Genomic DNA, 20332 nt, shown 5'->3' on the forward strand with positions numbered 1-20332 from the left:
TTTTGCTTCCCTTCCCTTTTGTTCCTCTGTGTCTTTAAGTCCTCATATGAGTGAAGTAATGATATTTGGCTTTCTCTGACTAATTTTGCTTAGCCTAATACCCTCTAGTTCCATCCACGTAGTTGCAAATGGCAAGATTTCATTCTTTTTGATTGCCGAGTAATACTCCATTGTGTGTGTGTGTATATATATATACACACTGTATATACACACTACACACACACACACACACACATATATATATGTACATACACCACATCTTTATCCATTCATCCATCGATGGATGTTTGAGCTCTTTCCATACTTTGGCTATTGCTGATAGTGCTGCTATAAACATTGGGTGCCCCTTCGAAACAGCATACCTGTATCCCCTGGATGAATACCTAGCAGTGCAATCGCTGGGTCATAGGGTAGTTCTATTTTTAATTTTTTGAGGAACCTCCATACTGTTTTCCAGAGTGGCTGCACCAGCTTGCATTCCCACCAGCAGCGCAAAAGAGATCCTCTTTCTCTGCATCCTCGCCAACATCTGTTTTTGCCTGAGTTGTTAATGTGAGCCATTCTGACAGGTGTGAGGTGGTATGTCATTGTGGTTTTGATTTGTATTTCCTGGGTGATGAGTGATGTTGAGCATTTTTTCATGTGTCAGTTGGCCATCTGGATGTCTTCTTTGGAGAAGTGTCTATTCATGTCTTGTGCCCATTTCTTCACTGGATTATTTGTTTTTTGGGTGTTAAGTTTGATAAGCTCTCTACAGATATTGGATGTTAACCTTTTATCTGATATGTCGTTTGCAAATATCTTCTCCCATTCTGTCAGTTGCCTTTTAGTTTTGCTGATTGTTTCCTTCGCTGTGAAGAAGGTTTTTATTTTGATGAGGTCCCAATAGTTCATTTTTGCTTTTGTTTCCCTTGCCTCCGGAGACATGTTGAGTAAGAAGTTGCTGTGGCCGAGGTCAAAGAGGTTTTTGCCTGCTTTCTCCTCGAGGATGTTGATGGCTTCCTGTCTTACGTTTAGGTCTTTCACCTATTTTGAGTTTACTTTTGTGTATGGTGTAAGAAAATGGTCCAGGTTCATTCTTCTGCATGTTGCTGTCCAGTTTTCCCAGCACCATTTGCTGAAGAGACGGTCTTTATTCCATTGGATATTCTTTCCTGCTTTGTCAAAGATTAGTTGGCCATACGTTTGTGGGTCCATTTCTGGGTTCTCTATTCTGTTCCATTGATCTGAGTGTTTTTGTGCCACACATTTTTTCTTTAAATCATTGATATTCATGTTATTAGCACCTCACAGATATTATTAATCTGAGCCAAGTAGTATACTAGAGGCTAGATTCTTTTTAGTACAACTTTTACAGTTTTCTTAGGGTAAACTGCTTTGTTTCTTTATTTGTCTCATTCCATATGTGTGTTGCTATTTTTCCCCCAAATGTACCAACATTGCTTTCAGTTGCCTATCAAAAATATTTTCCATGTGATCAAACATTAGTTCTTTAGTTTTCTTTGGAGACATGTTTCCCATAGTCCTCTATCCTCCTGTTCTTAGATGTTGCTCTCTAGTTCTGCTGCCAGATATTGTCCTATGACTTGCCTTTCACAGTTATACTTGGGACTTTGTCATGTATTTTCATGTTCTGTAATTTCTGAATATAGTATTTTTCTTTTTCTTAATTTACTCTGCAGTTCTGATGGAGCACATAGGCCAGGAGCTTCTTTTAAAAAGCTGCATAGGAGAGGGGCATCTGGGTAGCTCAGTTGGTTAAGTGTCTGAGTGTTGATTTCAGCTCAGGTCATGATCTCATGGTTTGTGAGATCGAGCTCTGCATCAGGCCCTGTGATGACAGCATGGAGCCTGCTTGGGATTCTTTCTGTCTCCTCTTTCTGTCCCCCCTCCCCCCACCATTCTCTCTCAAAAATAAATAAATAAACATTTTTAAAGTTCTAAAATGAAAAGCTACATAGGAGATAATTTTGTCTTTTCCTGCCAATCTATAATTGTGTTGACTTAATCTTCACACTAGCTTGGTTTTTAATCTTGCTTGGTATATAATCTTCACTTTAGCTTTGACTGGGTATAGAATTCAAGGCCAGAATTCATTTTCCTTTGTAATATTAAAGGAGTCACTTTTTTTCTTACTTCAAGTGGTGCTTTTTAAAAGTCCACTCTGGGGCACCTGAGTGGCTCAGTTGGTTAAGCGTCTGACTTCGGCTCAGGTCACAATCTAATGGCTTGTGAGTTCGAGCCCTGCGTTGGGCTCTGTGCTGACAGCTTGGAGCCTGGAGCCCACTTTGGATTCTGTGTCTCCCTCTGTCTGCCCTTCTGCTGCTTGTACTCTGCCTCTTGCATTGTCTCAAAAATAAATTAACATTAAAATTTTTTTTTAAAAGTCCACTGTGATTTTGATTCCTGAAAATTTTTTTTATAATCCATATTTTCTTCCTGGAAGTTTTGGAAAATTCTGGTTTTTTTCTTCCTGGAAATTTTAGAAAGTTCTTTTTTTCCCTGATTCTGAAACTTTAAAGTGTTTTAAAGTTCATCACATAGTTCCTTCTTTGAGGTCTTAAGAGGAAAATATGGGAAGAGAAGGAATTCACATTTACGTACATTTCACTATAGCCAGGCATCAAGCATTGAGCTGCATTTTTGCTATTTCATGTCATTGGAAAATTTTACTTGTACGTTCCTAGATATATCCCTCTGTATACGAGACATATGTTTTCTACTGATCTAATAGAGTTCTGGCCCCTTCAATTTGATTAACAATCTCTGTTCCTTTTTGTAGAGCCCTCTACCACCATCCCTACTACCATCTTTTTCTTATCTTCTTCTACTGTGAAAGCGTGTTTGTTGTTTCAGGGATCAATGATGTTCAGGGATGTTTCTATAAACTTCTCTCAGGAGGAATGGGAATGCCTGGACTCTGGTCAGATGAATTTATACAAAGAAGTGATGTTGGAGAATTTCAGCAACCTGGTTTCAGTGGGTAAGGATAACTATCCCCCAAAATTCAGAGTCTGCCCTCAGGAATGTCTCCTTTTCCATTGTGAATTATTTGTTCCAAGTAGCCAGCTAAATTTCTGCTCCCTGTTCCTTAAGGAATGGTTTGAGTTGGAATGGAATAGAAGAATTGGAAATGAGCAGCTCCAGTGGGCTGAAGCTTCACCTTCATCTTTCTTTGGTCCTTCCTACAGTGGCATCTCTTTCTTCTCACCAAGGGACTGGATCTGATTTCTGGGACACCCACAGCATAACCATGTCCCATGTCTTTTCTTGTGATCAGGACTTTCCAATTCTAAGCCAGCTGTGATTTCCTTATTGGAACAAGGAAAAGAGCCCTGGATGGTTGAAAGAGAGCTGACGAGAGGCCTTTGTTCAGGTGAATGAGATGTAGGGTAATGATTTTATCCATGTTTTAATTGGGTTGTCTGCCTTTTTATTATTAAGTTTTCTGTTAATTATATATTCTAAATACAGGTCTCTTAACAGTATATGATTTGTGACTATTTTCCCCCATTTAGTGAGTGTGTTTTCACCCTCTTGATTTTGTCCTTTGAAGCACAAAAGTTTTTAATTTTGACAAAATGCAGTTTATTTTATTTTTTTTTTTGGTTGCATATGGTCTTGGTGTGAACTCCTTTAAGAGCCTTCACAGTTAAGTTTATTAATACCTTCTGGAAATAGGAAGGTATTTAAAACTTATTTTTTTGTCAGGTAAAAGTTTTTATGTCAATTATATCTCAAAAAATGTTATAGGAAAAAATAACAAAAAAGTTATAGATACAACTTTAGTTTTACAATTTAGCCACAAGATACATTAATGAAGAACTAAAGAACTCACAAATCGAGGTTTTTTTTAAATTTTTTAAAGTTTATTTATTTATTTTGAGAGAAAGGTAGTAAGCAGGGGAGAGGCAGAGAAAGAGGGAGAGAGAGAAAATCCTAAGCAGGCTCTGTACCGTCAGCACAGAGTCTGATGTAGGACTTGATCTTACAAAGTGTAAGATCATGAACTGAAACCAAGAGTCGAACGTTTAACTGAGTGAGCCACCCAGCCACCCACCCCCCCCCCCAAGATTTTTTTTCCTTTCTAGGAGGCACAAGATATTACAAACAGACTCAAAGGGAAGATAACAATCCAGATCTTCTGTCATCTCAACAGAGAATGAAGGGATCCCCAGATAACTGAAACAGATGTCCATTATCCATATAGATACCAACATAATATCAGATTCCTAATCACTATAATGTACCAGCTTTACACAAACCAGAACCAAACTGGATTTGGCCCCAAAACAAGCCCAGGACGCACTAAGGAGGGTGTAGTGGAGAGAAAGTGAATGAAAGTAGAATTGTATTGCTGCTTGGGATTTACTGAGACAGCCAAGAAAGGAAGACTCCTGGGACTTAAATAGCCTATGAGGAATACTTCTCAAGTCACATGCTTTATTGCATCCTGCGGTTAAGTCCATTTGGACATCTCAGTGGGATCTTCAAAATTTTAAGAGAATAACATTTTCTTTTTTATTTTTATGTTTATTTATTTATTTTGAGAGAGAACACACACCTGCATGAGCAGAGAAAGGGCACAAAGAGAGAGAGAATGAACCCAAGCAGGCTCTACACTGTCAGCATGGAGCCTGACCCAAGGTTCAACTCCACAGACTGTGAGATCATGACCTGAGCCAATACCAAGAGTCAGACTCTCAACTGAGAACCACCCACGTGCCCCCAGAGTATAACATTTTCAAAACTTTTCAAAAATATAACTTTTCAGGGCACCTAGGTGACTCAGTTGGTTAAGTATCTGACTTGGTATTGGCTCAGGTCATGATCTCACAGTTGTCAGATTGAGTTCCACATTGGGCTCCAGGCTGAGTGTGGAACCTGCTTGGGATTCTCTCTCTCCCTCTGCCTCTGCCCTTACCCTGCTTGCACGTGTGTGTATGTGCTCTCTCCCCCTCCCCGTCTCTCTCTCAAATAAATAAACTGAAAAAAAAAATTATAACTTTTCAGAAGTTTAATATGACTTTCATAAATATATGATAAACACATTTGAAGGATTTATTTAGTTCATTATTTGGGAGAAATGGAGTTCATATTGTCATGGAAAGAAAGAATGCAGGAATAACATCACTAACTGGGATATAAAAACTAGTTATTGTCCTACAGGATAATAAATCTGTAACCTTCAGGCTGTCTTTTAACCAGACACATCATTTGCAATCTGTTGTTCCTAGCAATTTTTTGTTTTTTGTTCAGTTACTTTCTAAATTTGTAAAACACGCTGTATTGCTATTGTGAGCGTGTACAATTTTCTAATTAGTATTGTTGGTGCAGAGAAATACTATTAGTTTTTCTTTAACATGTAAAATGAATTTAATTTTATTAGTTATCAGGGAAATGCAAATTAAAACTGCAGTAGGATACCATTATGACACCTGCAACATGGACAAACATTTAAGTCTGAAGATGAATAGATGAGAACGTGGAGCAGTATGCAGCCTCAAGCTGCTTGTAGGATATAAATTTTTCAACTGCTTTTTCCCCCCCTTTCTTCTTAAATTTTATTGTGATAAGATCACTTAACATGAGATCTACCCTCTTAACAGATTTTTAAGTGTATAGTATAGTATTGTTAACTATAGGCACAGCATTATATAGTAGATCTCTAGAACTTATTTGCCTTGCATTGTTAAAACTTTATACTTGTTGATTAACAACTGCTCATTTCCCTCTCAGCCCAGCCCCTGGCAACCACCATTCTACTCTTTGCTTCTATGAGTTTTGCTCTTTTTAGATACCTCATATAAGTCAAATAATGCAGTATTTGTCCTGTGACTGCCTTATTTCATGTAGCATAGTGTCTTCAAGGTTCATCCATGTTGTCACATATGGCAAGATTTCCTTCTTTTTAAGGCTGAATAATATTCCATTGTACATATATGCCACATTTTCTTTATCCACTCATCTATCTATGGATTTAGGTTGTTTTCATCTTGACTATTATGAGTAGTGCTGCAATGAACACATGAGTGCTAATATCTCTTCAAGATCTTGATTTCAATTCTTTTGGATAAATACCCAGAAGTGGGATTGATGGATCATATGATAGTTCTATTTTTAATTTTTTGAAGAACCTCCATACTGTTTTCCATAGTGGCTACACCATTTTGCGTTCCCACCAGTAGTGTACAAGAGTTCCAATTTCTTAGCATCCTCACCAACAGTTACTTGCCCCCCCCTTTTTTTTAATGACAGCTGTCCTAACCATAATAGGTAATGTTTCATCATGGTTTTGATTTATGTTTCTGTAATAATTAGCGATATTGTGCATCTTTCATTTACTTCTTGGCTATTTGTATGGTTTCTTTGGAGAAACTTCTATTCACGTTCTTATTTATTTACTTACTTAATTTTTAAAGTTTATTTATCTTGAGAGAGAGAAAGTGAGCAAGTCAGGGGTGGGCAGAGAGGGAGATAGGGAATCCCAGGCAGGCTCTGCACTGTCAGAGCATAACCAAATTTGCGGCTCGAACTCATGAACCATGAGATCATGACCTGAGCTGAATTTGGATGCTTAGCCAACTGAGCCACCCAGGCACCCTACTAATTTTTTAAATTAGGTTATTAGGTTTTATTCCTACCTATTTTAGATATTAACCCCTTATCATATATATGGTTAGCAAATGTTTTCTCCCATTCCATAGATTGTCTTTTCATTCTGTTGATTCTTTGCTATGTGTAAGATTTTAAATTTGATGTAGTCCTAGTCCTGTATGTCTATTTTTGCTTTTGTTACCTGTGCTTTTGATGCCATATTCGGAAATCATCACTAAGACCAGTGTCATGAAACTTTTCCCCTGTGTGTTCTTGTAGAAGTTTTACAATGTCAGGTCTTATATTTAAGTCTTTAATACATTTTGAGTTGATTTTTCTGTATGATATAAGGTAAGAGTCCAATTTCTTTTTTTTGCATGTGGATGTTCCATTTTCCCATCATCATTCTTTTTAAGTTTATTTTGAGAGAGACAGAGTATAAGTGGGAGAGAGGCAGAGAGAGAGGGAGACAGAGAATCCCAAGCAGGCTCCACACTGTCAGCACAGAGCTGGACATGGGGCTCGAACTCATGAAACCTTGAGATCATGACCTGAGCCAAAACCAAGAGTCATATGCTTAACTGACTGAGCCAGCAGATGCTTCTCCCATCATCATTTGTTAAGACTTACCCTTCTCTGTTAGTAGTCTTGCACGTTTGTTATATATTAATTGTGTATACGTGAATTTATTCTGTTCTGTTGGCTATATGAATGTCTTTGTGCCGGTACCATACTGTTTTAACTGCTGCAGCTTTATAATCTATTTTGGAATCAGGAAATGTGTTGCCTCCAGCTTTGTTGTACTGTCTAAAGATTATTTTGGCTCATTGAATTGTTTTTTCTATTACTATAGAAAATGCCATTGGGATTTTTACAGGGATTGCATTGAATCTGTAGATAATTTGGGGAGTATGGACATTTTTACAGTATTTTCCCAGTCCATGAACACAGAATATCTTAACATTTATCTTGTGTATCTTTAATTTCTTCCATCAGTGTTTCACAGTTTTCAGTGTACAAGTCTCTCACCTCCTTAGTTAAGTGCGTTCCTAAGTATATTAGTCCTTTTAATCTATTATAAATAGTATTGTTTTTCTAATTTCCTTTTCAGAATATTGTTAGTGTAAAGAATCACAGCTCATTTTTCCTGCAACTCATTTCCTGCAACTGCAAACTGAAAACCTAATTTGTTTATTAATTCTAACAGTTTTTATGTGGAGTCTTCATAGTTTTCTATATGCCGGATATAGAAGTGGCAAGAGTGGGCATCTTTGCCTTCATGATCTTAGAGGAAAAGCATTCAGTTTTGCATGATTGAATATAATATTAGGTGTGTACTTTTTATATATGATCTTCATTATGTTGAGGTAATATCCTTCTAGTAGTTTGCTGAGAGTTTTTTAATGAAAGGGTGTTGAATTTTATCAAATTAGTTTTTTGCATCTGTTGAGATGATCATTTGATTTTTATCCTTCAGTCTCAGGTATCACATTAATTGATTTTTGTATGTTGGATCATCTTTACATCCCAGGAATAAATTCCACTTGGTCATGGTGTATGATCCTTTTAATGTGCTGTTGAATTCGGTTTAGTAGTATTTTCTTGAGAATTTTTGCATCAATATTCATTAGGAATTGGCCTGTCAGTTTCTTTTTTTAATGGCTTCTATGTCTGGCTTTGGCATGAGGGTAATGCTGGCTTCATAAAATGAATGTTTTTCTTTTTCCTCTTTATTTAAAAAAATATATTTTTTAATGTTTATTTTTGAGAGAGACAGAGTGCGAGCAGGGGAGGGGCAGAGAGAGAGAGGGAGACACAATCCAAAGCAGGCTCCAGGCTCTGTCAGCACAGAGCCCATTGTGAGGCTCAAATTTGCAAGCTGTGAGATCATGACCTGAGCCAAAGTTGGAGGCTTAACCAACCGAGCCATCCAGGCACCCCCATAAAATGAGTTTTGAGCCTAGTGGCTCACTTGGTTGAGCATCTGACTCTTGATTTCAGGTCAAGTCATGATCTCAGGGTCATGGGAGTGAGCCCCAGAGTGGAGCTTGCTTGGGATTCTGCCTCTCTCCCTCTGCCCCTCCGCTACATGTGTGCACACGTGCACTTTCTCTTTCTCTCAAAAACAAAAATAGTTTGGAAGTGTTCCCTGCTTTTCAGTTTTTTTGTAGGAGTTTTAGGATTGGTACCTCTCCCCCACTCCCTAGGTTGACATTATTATTATTTAAATGTTTAGTAGACTTCACCAATGAAGCCATCTGGTCCTGGGCTTTTCTTTGTTGAGAGAATTTTTTTTGAGAGAAAGAGGAAAGAGAGAGAGTGTGTGCTGCATGCACGAGCAGGGGAGGGGCAGAGGGAGAGGGAGAAAGAGAATCTCAAGCAGGCTCCAGGTTCAGCATGGATCCCAACTTGGGGCTGGATCTCACCACCGTGAGACATGACCTGAGCTGGAATCAAGAGTTGGATGCTTAACTGACTGAGCCACCCAGGTGCCCTGAAAGTTTTTTTTATTGTGAGCCAGTGTTCTTACTAGTTATGGGTATATTCAGACTTGCTGTATCTTCATGATTCAGTCATGGTAGGTTATATGTATCTAGGAATTTATCCATTTTTTCCAGGTTATCCAGTTTCATGGTATATAATTATTCATAGTAGCCTCTTATGGTCCTTTTTATTTCTGTAACATTAGTTATAGTGTCTCCTTTTTCATTTCTGATTTTATTTATTTGAGACTCCTCTTTTTTCTTAGTCTAAAAGTTTATCAATTTTATTTATTTATTTCAATAAACCAACTATTTCATTGGTCTTTCTTGTTTTTCTATTCTATTTCATTTATATCCACTGTAATCTTTATCATTTTCTTCCTTCTGCCAACTTTGGGTTTAGTTTGTTCCTTGAGGCATAAATTAAGTCATATATTAGTGATCTTATTTTTTAATGTAGGACTATACTCTTCCCTCTTCATTACTACTTTTTCTTCATCTTGTTTTTGTCTCTCAAGATATTTTCTAATTTCTCTATTTCTTGTTGACCTATCGCTTGTTCAGAAGTGTTGTTTAATTTCTACATATTTGTGAATTTTCCAGTTTTCATTCTGCTGTTGATTTCTAATTTCATTGACCATAGTCAGAAAAGATACTTGGTGTGATTTTAGTCTTCTTAAATTTCATCCAGGTCCCCCTGACTTTGAAGTTTTTATTTATTTTAATCTCTACACATAACATGGGACTCCAACTCATGACCCTGAGATCAAGAGTCGTATGCTCTTCCAACTGAGCCAGCTAGGTGCCCCTTTTGCCTTTGACTATTTAAAAAAAAAATTTTTTTTTTAACATTTATTTATTTTTGAGACAGAGAGAGACAGAGCATGAACGGGGAAGGGGCAGAGAGAGAGGGAGACACAGAATCGGAAGCAGGCTCCAGGCTCTGGGCCATCAGCCCAGAGCCCGACGCAGGGCTTGAACTCACGGACCGCGAGATCGTGACCTGAGCTGAAGTTGGATGCTTAACCGACTGAGCCACCCAGGCGCCCCTGCCTTTGACTATTGACAAAGACATTATAATGATGTCTCAGTGTGACATAATGTGTCTCAGTATGGATTTCTTTTGGAATACTTTGACTTCCTGAGTCTGCATGTCTGTTTCCTTCCCCAGATTTGGGAAGTTTTCATCCATTACTAATTTGAGTAAGTTTTCTTGTTCTTACTCACTTCTGCCTCTAGAATTCCCATAATGTGTATATTAGACCATTCCTTGGTGTTTCATAAGAACCTTAAGCTTTCTTTACTCTTTTCTATTCTCTTTTCTTTCTGCTCCTTTGATTGGATAATTTCAAAAAAATGTGTCTTTGAGTTCACTGATTCTTCTGTTTGCTCTAGTCTGTTGTTGACTACATCTATTAAAATTTTCAGTTCAGTTTTTACATTCTTCAGCTCCAGGATTTTCTTATTATTTCTCATACTTTGTCTCATTGGAATTCTCACTTTCCTCATACATTGTTCTCCTGAGCTCATTGATCATTTTTATGATGTTTATTTAAAATTCCCTGTCAGGTAATTCCTCTACTTATATTTCATTAGGGTAATTTTCTGGAGCTTTGTTTCTTTGTTTGGATTGTGTTTCCCTGTTTCTTCATTTTCCTTGATTCTTTGTGTTGATATCTACATGTTTAAAAAAATGCCACTTGTCCCATTTATTATGTATTAGCCTCATACAAGAGAAGACCTTCACCAGTCAGAGCTTCTGTCAGCCTCTCAAACTTTTATGCTAATCCAAACCACTGTCTTTATTAGCGACCCCCAGGTGTCTAGAGTATGCCAGGTCCCATCAGTGCTCTGAAACAAGCACCAATTCCTCATGTAGCATCTAAAGAAATTAGAACATTGGATGTGTGGTCCAGTTTCTTTCCCTCTCCAGAGAAAATGTGGGAGCTGGAGTGTTTTGCCTGCTAGCTTTGCTCTGGAATGGGGGGAAGGGCTATGGCAAATGTTTACATGCAGGTGTTACATGCAAAGATGGTTCAAATCCCCATCTTTGTTCTCAATGGCTCCCAGGTGTCTAGAATATGCCCGGTTCCATCAGCTCCAAGACAGAAGCCAGGCCCTAAGTAATCCCCCAAAATTTGGAGCATTTGAAAACTGGGAGCTTTGTTTTTTCTCCCACTCACTGTGTACTAAACTAGGAGAAGAGCTGTGGTGCCTCCATGCTAGTTCAAATTGCCCCCTTTGTTTTCTGTAGTCCCAGGGGCCCACTGTATGCCAGGTCCCATCTGCACTCTGAGATAGGTGAGATTGAAGTCAGTACCTTGGGTAGCTCCCAGAGAAGTTAGAAAATTGTTGCATTGTCCAACTCTTCTCATCTTCAAGGAGATGGTGGGAGCTAGTGTTTTCTATCCATTCGTTCTGCACTAGGCCAGGAGGAGGAGCTATGATAAGTTTGTATACTAGTTCAAACTACCTTCTTAATTCTTGGTGGCTCTCAGACATCTTGAATCTGCTGGGTTCCATCAGCACTCCAAGACTGGTGAGATAGAAGCCAGTACCTTAGTCAAACCCCAGAAAAGTTGGAATGTTTGACACACGGTCCACCTCTTACCTTCCCCAGGGAGAAGCTGAGAGCTGAAGTTTCTCTCCCATTCACTCTGTATCGAGCAGGGAAAGGAGCTGTGGTGAGTGCCTGCATACTAGTTCAAACCAGTGCTTTTGTTCTCTGTAGTCCTCAGGAGTCTAGGGTATAACAGGTCTAATCAAGGCTCCAGAATGGTCAGTTAGGCATCACTTAGAAAAGTTGAGTCATTGACTGCATTCCAACTTTTTTTTGTATTCAGGGAGAAGTTGGAAGCTGGAGGTTTCCTCCCAGTTTTATGGTGCTATGCCAGTACGGGGATCATGGTGAGAGAGGGTTTCTCCAGTTTTCCTACTAGTTTTAATATGTCTGGCTTCACACTTGCCTAGTATGTAGGATTCTCTTAGTTTCTTGATTTCTCACAAAGGGAGCTTATCTATGTATTGGTATTGAGTTGATGTGTTTATTATGGGGGTCAGGAGAATCTAGCACTTATTATTCCATCATCTTGCTGATGTTACTCAAAATACTATTAATTTTTATAAGTTGATCTTTAATGTCTGGCAGTTTTTTATTCTCTTGATTTTTCTAGTTAGATCATCATCATATTAAGGTTTTTCTAGTTAGATCATCATATTATTAGATTTATCACTTCTAATCCTCATACTTATTATTTCTTTGCTTATAATAATAGCTGGGGCTGCCTTAATTGGTAACATTGGTAGTGGTAACATTTCTTTTTCCTGATCTAATGGGACCATATCTGAAGTTTCTTCAGGGGTGCCTGGGTGGCCCAGTTGGTTGAGCGTCCAACTTTGGCTCAGGTCATGATCTCGTGGTTCGTGGGTTTGAGCCCCACATTGGGCTCTGTGCTGACAGCTCAGAGCCTGGAGCCTGCTTCAAGTTCTGTGTCTCCCTCTCTCTTTCATAACTTTTACCAAGTTACAGCTATTACTTTGCAGGGCTGATTTGCTCAGAGTTATCATAAATAGGTCTTGGCCACATCCTATACTTTTTCTGTATCTGTCAAAGATGATCATGGTAGTGTTAGTCTTATTTCAACAACAGTTGTACCCTCTGTTGTATGGCCATTTTGACCTGTGAGTCCATGTTCCCAAGAGATTATCAATCACCTTGTCTGGCAGTGTGCCTGGGGTAGGGCCAAGAGGTTGACCCAGGTCTGTGTCCCTCTAGGTAGATATAAGAAGTGGGTGGAGATAAGCTCAGGATGATGAGCCCTAAGACCTAAGGGTTCACTGGTGATAACTTTTATTTGCTACTGCTCCTCTAGGTAATTCTTCTTATCAGGGTTTGATCTTTCAACATTTACAAAGCAGCAGCATCTACAGAAGAGTATGCTTTCCCTTTTGTAATCCACCAGCTCTTGGGTTTTTTTTCTTTAAGTTTTTTTTTTTGTTAACATTTATTCATTATTGAGAGAGAGAGAGAGAGAGAGAGAGAGAGAGAGAGAGAGAGCGCACAAGCATGGGAGGGGCAGAGAGAGGGGGAGACACAGAATCTGAAGCAGGCTTCAGGCTCTGAGCTGTCAGCGCAGAGCCCGACATGGGGCTTGAACCCACAAGCAGTGAGACCATGACCTGAGCTGAAGTTGGACTCCCAACTGACTGAGCCACCCAGGTGCCCTGCTCTGGGGGTTTTAATAGCTTAGGAGGTAGAGGAGCATACGCCTAAGAGCAGGTGATCAGCCATATTCTTCTATCCACAGGTATTTTTCTTTGCCATTAGGTTATCCTACTTATTCAGCAACTTGAGCAGAGTTGCCATCAATTCCTGTGGTAAAGACATAGGCTGCTGTGGTCCCAAGGAAGTTCAGGGAAAGGCTAAATCAGAGTTTAAAGACTTTACTACCAGGCTAGCCTCTCCTTGCCTCCTGTTACCATCTATCTAGGCAAGTAGCTCCATCCTCAAACACACACAAGTTTGTATAAGTCTTCAGTCTCCCTAAGATATTTCATAATTTGCCTCAGTTCCACAAAACCAAATTCTCTGTAATTTCTCCAAGGTCAATTGAGAAAGGAAGCCAGAATTTTGTGCACAGAATTTAGAGAGGAATTTTGGGGTTTTTAAAAATACTTTTTCATGATTATATTTTTGATTTCTAAGAACTTTGTGTGTATATATGTTAGTGTTCCTTTGTGTTCCTTTGTTTAGCATCTTATGCCTGTTTAATTCTCTTATCTCTCTGAGGTTATTCATTATATGTTTTGACCTTTTCTTCTATTCCTTGCATTGATTGTTCCCTCACAGATACTTTGTTCTGTTTTAGGCTCCTTTTCATGTTGAAAAACATTTCTCAAATGTCTTATAAACAATGGCTTACTGCTCATTTTTAAGTATGACATACTGAAAAGATGATTGGAACTTCTGTGTAGTAGGGATTGGGTCTTGTTTACTTTAGGATGATCTGGTTGGGTTAATATACTGAGGACTGCCCACTTTTGGTAATTTGGTCTTTTCCCTTGTGCATAATTTTCCCATCAGAAGGGACTTTTACTTTCATTACTAATTGAGGGAGTTATGAGCCTATTATTGGCATTCTGAGAGTGAAATTGGGATGAAATGAACAGGATTATTTCAGTATTGTGGCTTTCACAAATTCTTTGATATCAAATGGCTGTCTTACACTTCAATTAAATTCTGACACTACCTGGAATTAACATCAGATTCCACAGGTTAAAGGGCAAGGTACCCAACAAGATTGCCCTTAGTTCAGACACCAGTTGCAACTGGGATCCCCAGGCTACCCATACTTCTGCCTGGCTGACTGTAAATTTAGAGTTTCATACAACTCCTCAGGTTTGATAATTCACTAGAACAACTCATAAATTCATGAAAAGCACTGTACTTATGATTACCATTTTATATAAAAGAGACAGTGAACAGCCAGCTGAAAAGGTACATAGGGCAAATTCTAGGAGGTACCGAGCACAGGAAATTCTGTGCCCATGTAGTTAAGGTATGCCACCTTCCTTATACATCATACAGTCTAGGAAGCTTCCCTTAATCCTTGCTCTGAGTTTTTATTGGGGTTTGATTATGTGGTCATGAGTGGTCAAGACTAACTAGTTTCAGTGAATCCCCAATATATCAGGCTCTATCACCTGCCTACCATTCTTGCCTATTTCATTCAGCACCTTAGACTTCCTGTAGGCTATACCCTAATGTGAATTTGCAACAGCAAACCCTTTGCACAGTCTCTGACTGCACCTCCACCCATTTATACATTTTAACACATTTGTTCCTCAAGTCTTTTTTTTTAATTGTTTATTTTTCAAAGAGAGAGCATGAGTGGGGGAGGGATAGAGAGAGAGGGAGACAGAGGATCCGAAGCAGGCTTGGTGCTGACAGCAGCAAGCCTGATGTGGGGCTTGAACTCATGAACCGTGAGATCATGACTTGAGCCAAAGTCGGATGCTTAACTGACTGAGCCACCGAGGTGCCCTCCTCAGTAATCTTTTTATTCAGGACGGACAACTGTCCACAAATTACAAGACATATAGTATGATGCTGTGTGTAAGGGATATATGCTTATGAGCATGTATATATGCTTAGAATCACTGTATATAATAGAGGGTGGCCCTGAACAGGGTGTATTTACAGAAGTTTCAAATGATTCTGATTCACATCAGTATTTCAAGATAGAGATTATTTATTTCCCTAATCACCCTTTTGAATTTCCTGTTGGCTCTCCTCAATGTCCATGCTTTCATTATCAGTTTTAAAAATTGCTTAGCTGTATTTGAGAGTTGTTTAAGCATTTACTTTCCTAGATATTATTTTTACCTTAATCTTTTTTTGAAGTTTTAATCTTTTCCAAGATAGGATAAATGAACATACACATTTTTATTTTCTTTCAGATCTGGAATCCATGTGTGAGACCAAGATATTATCTCTAAAGAAGAGACATTTTAGTCAAGTAATATTTACCCATGAAGACATGCCCACTTTTATTCAGCCCACATTCCTCACTCCACATCAAAAAACTGTTAATGAAGAGAAACCCTGTGAATGTAAGATATGTGGAAAGGCCTTTAATCAGAACTCACAATTTATTCAACATCAGAGAACTCATTCTGCTGAAAAAAGCTACAAATGTAAAGAGTGTGGGAAGTCCTTTAGTCGTGGCTCGCTTGTTACTCGACATCAGAGGATTCATACTGGTGAAAAACCCTATGAATGTAAGGAATGTGGCAAGGCTTTTAGTTGTAGTTCATATTTTTCTCAACATCAGAGGATTCACACTGGTGAGAAACCCTATGAATGTAAGGAATGTGGAAAAGCCTTTAATTATTGCTCAAACCTCAACGATCATCAGAGAATTCACACTGGTGAGAAACCCTATGAATGTAAAGTATGTGGAAAAGCCTTTACTAAGAGTTCACAGCTCTTTCCACATCTGAGAATTCATACTGGTGAGAAACCTTATGAATGTAAAGAATGTGGGAAAGCCTTTACTCAACACTCAAGGCTTATTCAACATCAGAGAATACATACTGGTGAGAAACCTTATGAATGTAAGGAATGTGGGAAGGCCTTTAGTAGTGCCTCAACACTTACTAACCATCACAGAATTCATGCAGGCAAGAAACTCTATGAATGTAAGGAATGTGGAAAGGCCTTTATTCAGAGCTCAGAACTTATTCAACATCAGAGAATCCATACAGATGAAAAACCTTATGAATGTAATGAATGTGGGAAGGCCTTTAATAAAGGTTCAAACCTTACTAGACATCAAAGAATTCACACTGGTGAGAAACCCTTTGACTGTAAGGAATGCGGAAAGGCCTTTGGTAGTCGTTCTGACCTTATTCGCCATGAAGGAATTCATACTGGGTGAAAGATAAGCTCTGTTCATAATCTTTACACTAAGATCTTAAAAATAGGTAATGGAAAAAAATAAAGCAGTGTAGTAGTTTTTTGAGCTACTATAACAATATCAAGTACCTCAAAATTGGGTGACTTAAAACAACATAAATGTATTCTCTCACAGTTTTGGAGCTTTGAAATCCAAAATTAAAGTTGTTGGTAAGGTTGGTTCCTTCTGAGGACTTTGAGGAAGAATCTGTTCCATGTCCCTCTCCTGCCTTCTGATAACAACAATCTTTGACATTCCTTGTCGTGTAATGCATCAACTCCAGTCTCTGCCTCCATCTTCACATTGCATTCTCCCTATGTATATCGGTCTCTGTCTTGTTTAAGAGGAGACTCATACAGGACATGAGTCCTATTGGATTAGGGCACACCCCGATGACCTTATTTTAACTGATAACATCTGCAAAGACCTTATTTCCATGTAGGATCACATTCACAAGTGCCAGGGGTTAGGGCTTCAACATAGTTTAACCCATAACACTGTTAACATTGTTTTTCTAACATATTTGTAATTTTCTTTTATACATAACTTGTTAAATGTATTCTAAAATGTAAATTCAAGGTTTAAATTATACCTGCCTTCCCTCCAAAAAAGATTCTGTCTCAAACTACTTCTTAAATAATTCTTTCCTCCCCATTGTTTTATTCTGCTTCTTGGTTATACATTTGTGTTTATATTGGCTTCATTTTAGAGCCATCTTTTCTATTGCTCTGACCTATAGATCTGGTACTACCAATACTACACTGTAAGTCCTGTTACATAGGCTGTCTTTTAATTCCTGGCAAAATTATAACTTTGTTTTTGAAGGCAGCTCTGTTCTTTTTCCCTTTGGTAACACTCATATTTTCATGTTGTAAAAAACACACAAAGGAAATAAATAGATTATCTGTAAACCTTCCAAACAGAAATTACTACTTTCATATTATTACAACATATCCTTCCAGGCTTGCTTAGTGTAATCTGATGTGCATGCCGTACCATAACCTGCTTCTATCATGCTACTGTTTTAGTAAGTATAAATATTTATTTATCATTATTTTTAATGGTATCATAATCTTTTCTATGGTAGATTATCATTTTGCTAAATACTACTGACATACTTAATGGTGCTCACTGAAATTTTACAGTTATAAAAATTGCCTTTTAAATACAAATTTAGTGCTATCTTATTTTGTTTTGTTTTCTTTAAAAACATTACGTTTCAGTATCAAAATAACTGATCAGTATTTCTCCTTGTAAACCATATCCCTCATTGTAACCACTGATACCAATTTGTCTTTTAATCTTCCAGACCTTTTTTTAAAAACTATATTTGTTTATAAATATGTGCATACACAACCAAATACCTAAATATTTCAATACTTGTAGAAAAGTTAGTGCTGCTTTGTAATTTTATATGTGTGTGAATATACATACACATATACACACATACTAATGTGTGTGTTGGATTGCTGCAAGGATTAAATGAGTTAAGAAATGTAAAATGGGTGGGATTGTTACTAACATATAGTAACTATCTAGCAAATGCTATTTTAATACTAGTATCAATATCTTCACCATTATTATTATCATTTGTAGAAAGGATGTTAACCATGTAATACACCTTAATTGACATCAAAGAATTCATAATGAGAAAGACCAGTGGGTGTAATGTTTGGTGAAAAGCTTCGCACCAACATTTATTCTTTATTCAGCATGAAGTTTAAAAAGGAAAAGGGGTGCCTGGGTGGCTCAGTCAGTTGGGCGTCTGACTCTTCATTTCATCTCAGGTCATGATCCCAGGGTTTTGGGGTCAGGCCCCACATCAAGTCTGAGCTGAGTATGGAGCCTGCTTAGGATTCTTTCTTTCTCTCTCTGCCCCCCTCCCCTGCTTGTGCTTGCTCTCTCTCTCTCTCTCTCTCTCTCTCTCTCTCTCAAACAACAACAACAACAACAAAAAATAGTGGGGGTGCCTGGGTGGCTCAGTCAGTTAAGCATCTGACTCTTGGTTTAGGCTCAGATCATGATTTCACAGTTCATGGGATCTATTCTGCGTCTGTGCACTTTCAGCACAGGGCCTGCTTGGGATTCTCTTCCTCTCTGCCCCTCCCCTGCAGACTCTCTCTCAAAACAAACAAACAAACAAACAAACAAACAAACAACTATTAAAAAAGGGAAAAAAAAACCCTAGGGTATAAAAGTCAAGAAAGAAAAAGAATGATTAAGACTACATTCACACCTATATTTCATGCTGCACAATAATTTTATGCCCATCAAAAACTATTTACATATTGAGAATAACAATTCATTTATCAAAAAAGCAGAGAAAACATGAAATATTTACTCACTTTCCCTCCAAAGTAGAACATATGTAGGTCACATTCTTTTTCAAAATGGGAAAAACTAAAATATGATAGCCAACCATATCTGAATATTGATAATACCCTTCCAAGTAACATGAATCAGAAGTAAATCAATCCCTGAATATATTTAAATGAATGAGAATGAACACATTACATAGAAAAACCTGAAAGCAGCTAAATCTATATTCAAATAATGTATAGCCCATAGGCATGCTGATTTTTTTTTCAAGTTTTTATTTAAATTCCAGTTAACATACAGTGTAATATTAGTTTCAGGTGTAAAATTTAGTAATTCATTACTCCTAACACCCAGTACTCATCACAAGTGCCCTCCTTAATACCTATCATCCATTTATTTAATCCATCTCTCTGCCCACCTTCCCTCCAGTAACCCTTAGTTTGGTCTCTATAGTTAAGAGTCTGTTTTCTGGTTTTAGGCATGCTGATGTTTAAATAGTAAGAGATTAGTAATAAATGAGCTAAATGTACAAGACTAAAAGCAAGAATAACAGCAAGCTACATTCAAATATAGAAAAGATACTAGTAAAAATAAAAATAATTCAAGGAAAATAAAATTATTTCTTTGACAGAAAAAATACATATAGACAAAAACATTGGTAATTCTGATGGGGAAAAGAAGGACATGAATACATTAAATATGGATATGATTAGGAGATTATCACATTTACTAATGTCTGGAAATCTGGACAAAGTATGTGGTATTTGTAGGAAAATGTAATTTGTCAGAATTAAGAAGAGATGTAAACCCTTAATAGACTAAAATGATAAATGCAGGGGGAAAAATGTTTTAATGTAGGCAAATAGCTCCACTTAAAGAGATCACCAGGCCAGATAATTTTATTGGCAAAATCTATCAAATATTCAAGGAATTTCTAAATCAAATGAAGTAAGAAGCTTGCCATTTGTTGCTGTGAATCTTCCATATTCCTGATGTCAAAATAATTAGATCACAAAAATATAATTTAGTGTCATATAGTACTAAGAGTGTACAAATTTATTCTAGCAGTCTATTAATACAAATATTCACCACAATCTGAACCCATTACCTGAACTCAAACCTTAGATAAAACCTTAACTATCACACTATAAATCGGGATAGCAAATTAATCTAGACCACTGACTGTTTTTGTATGGCCTGTAAGCTAAGAATGGGTTTTACATTTTAAAGTGGTTAAAATAAAAAAAAAAAAAATACATAACATGAAATTATATGAAATTGAATTTCAGTGTTCATAAATAAAGTCATTAAAACAGAACTACGTACGTTCACATATTGTCTGGCTGCTTTCACACTACAAAACAATTGAGTACCTCTGATAAGACCAAGTGGTTTGCAAAGCCTATAATATTTACTATCTGGCCCATTACAGAAAAAGTTTGTCAACTCTTGCTCTAGTCATTTCCTAAAAAAAGC

At 37.6% G+C, this 20332-nt stretch overlaps 2 protein-coding genes across 16 annotated transcripts in view; one reads left to right on the top strand and one right to left on the bottom strand.

Moving 5' to 3' along the window:
- Positions 1-20174, top strand: part of ZNF829 (zinc finger protein 829) — a 28129-nt gene extending 7955 nt beyond the window's left edge. For 4 of the 16 annotated variants that reach the window (XM_015071954.3, XM_015071953.3, XM_015071956.3 and 1 more), the window contains exons 3-5: positions 2857-2983; positions 3281-3376; positions 15540-20174. In XM_015071954.3, the coding sequence (XP_014927440.1) occupies positions 2857-2983; positions 3281-3376; positions 15540-16519 (1203 nt within the window). In that variant the 3' untranslated portion in view covers positions 16520-20174. Of the gene's footprint in view, positions 1-2856; positions 2984-3096; positions 3377-4091; positions 4107-11923; positions 11988-15539 lie in introns of those variants that run through there. The other 12 variants (XM_027044809.2, XM_027044808.2, XM_027044811.2 and 9 more) reach the window with 5 other exon arrangements.
- The window catches only part of ZNF568 (zinc finger protein 568), a 154372-nt gene that overhangs the window by 92664 nt on the left and 41376 nt on the right, over positions 1-20332 (bottom strand).

Source organism: Acinonyx jubatus, chromosome E2 (genome assembly GCF_027475565.1).
Source record: "Acinonyx jubatus isolate Ajub_Pintada_27869175 chromosome E2, VMU_Ajub_asm_v1.0, whole genome shotgun sequence".
Lineage (NCBI taxonomy): Eukaryota > Metazoa > Chordata > Mammalia > Carnivora > Felidae > Acinonyx > Acinonyx jubatus.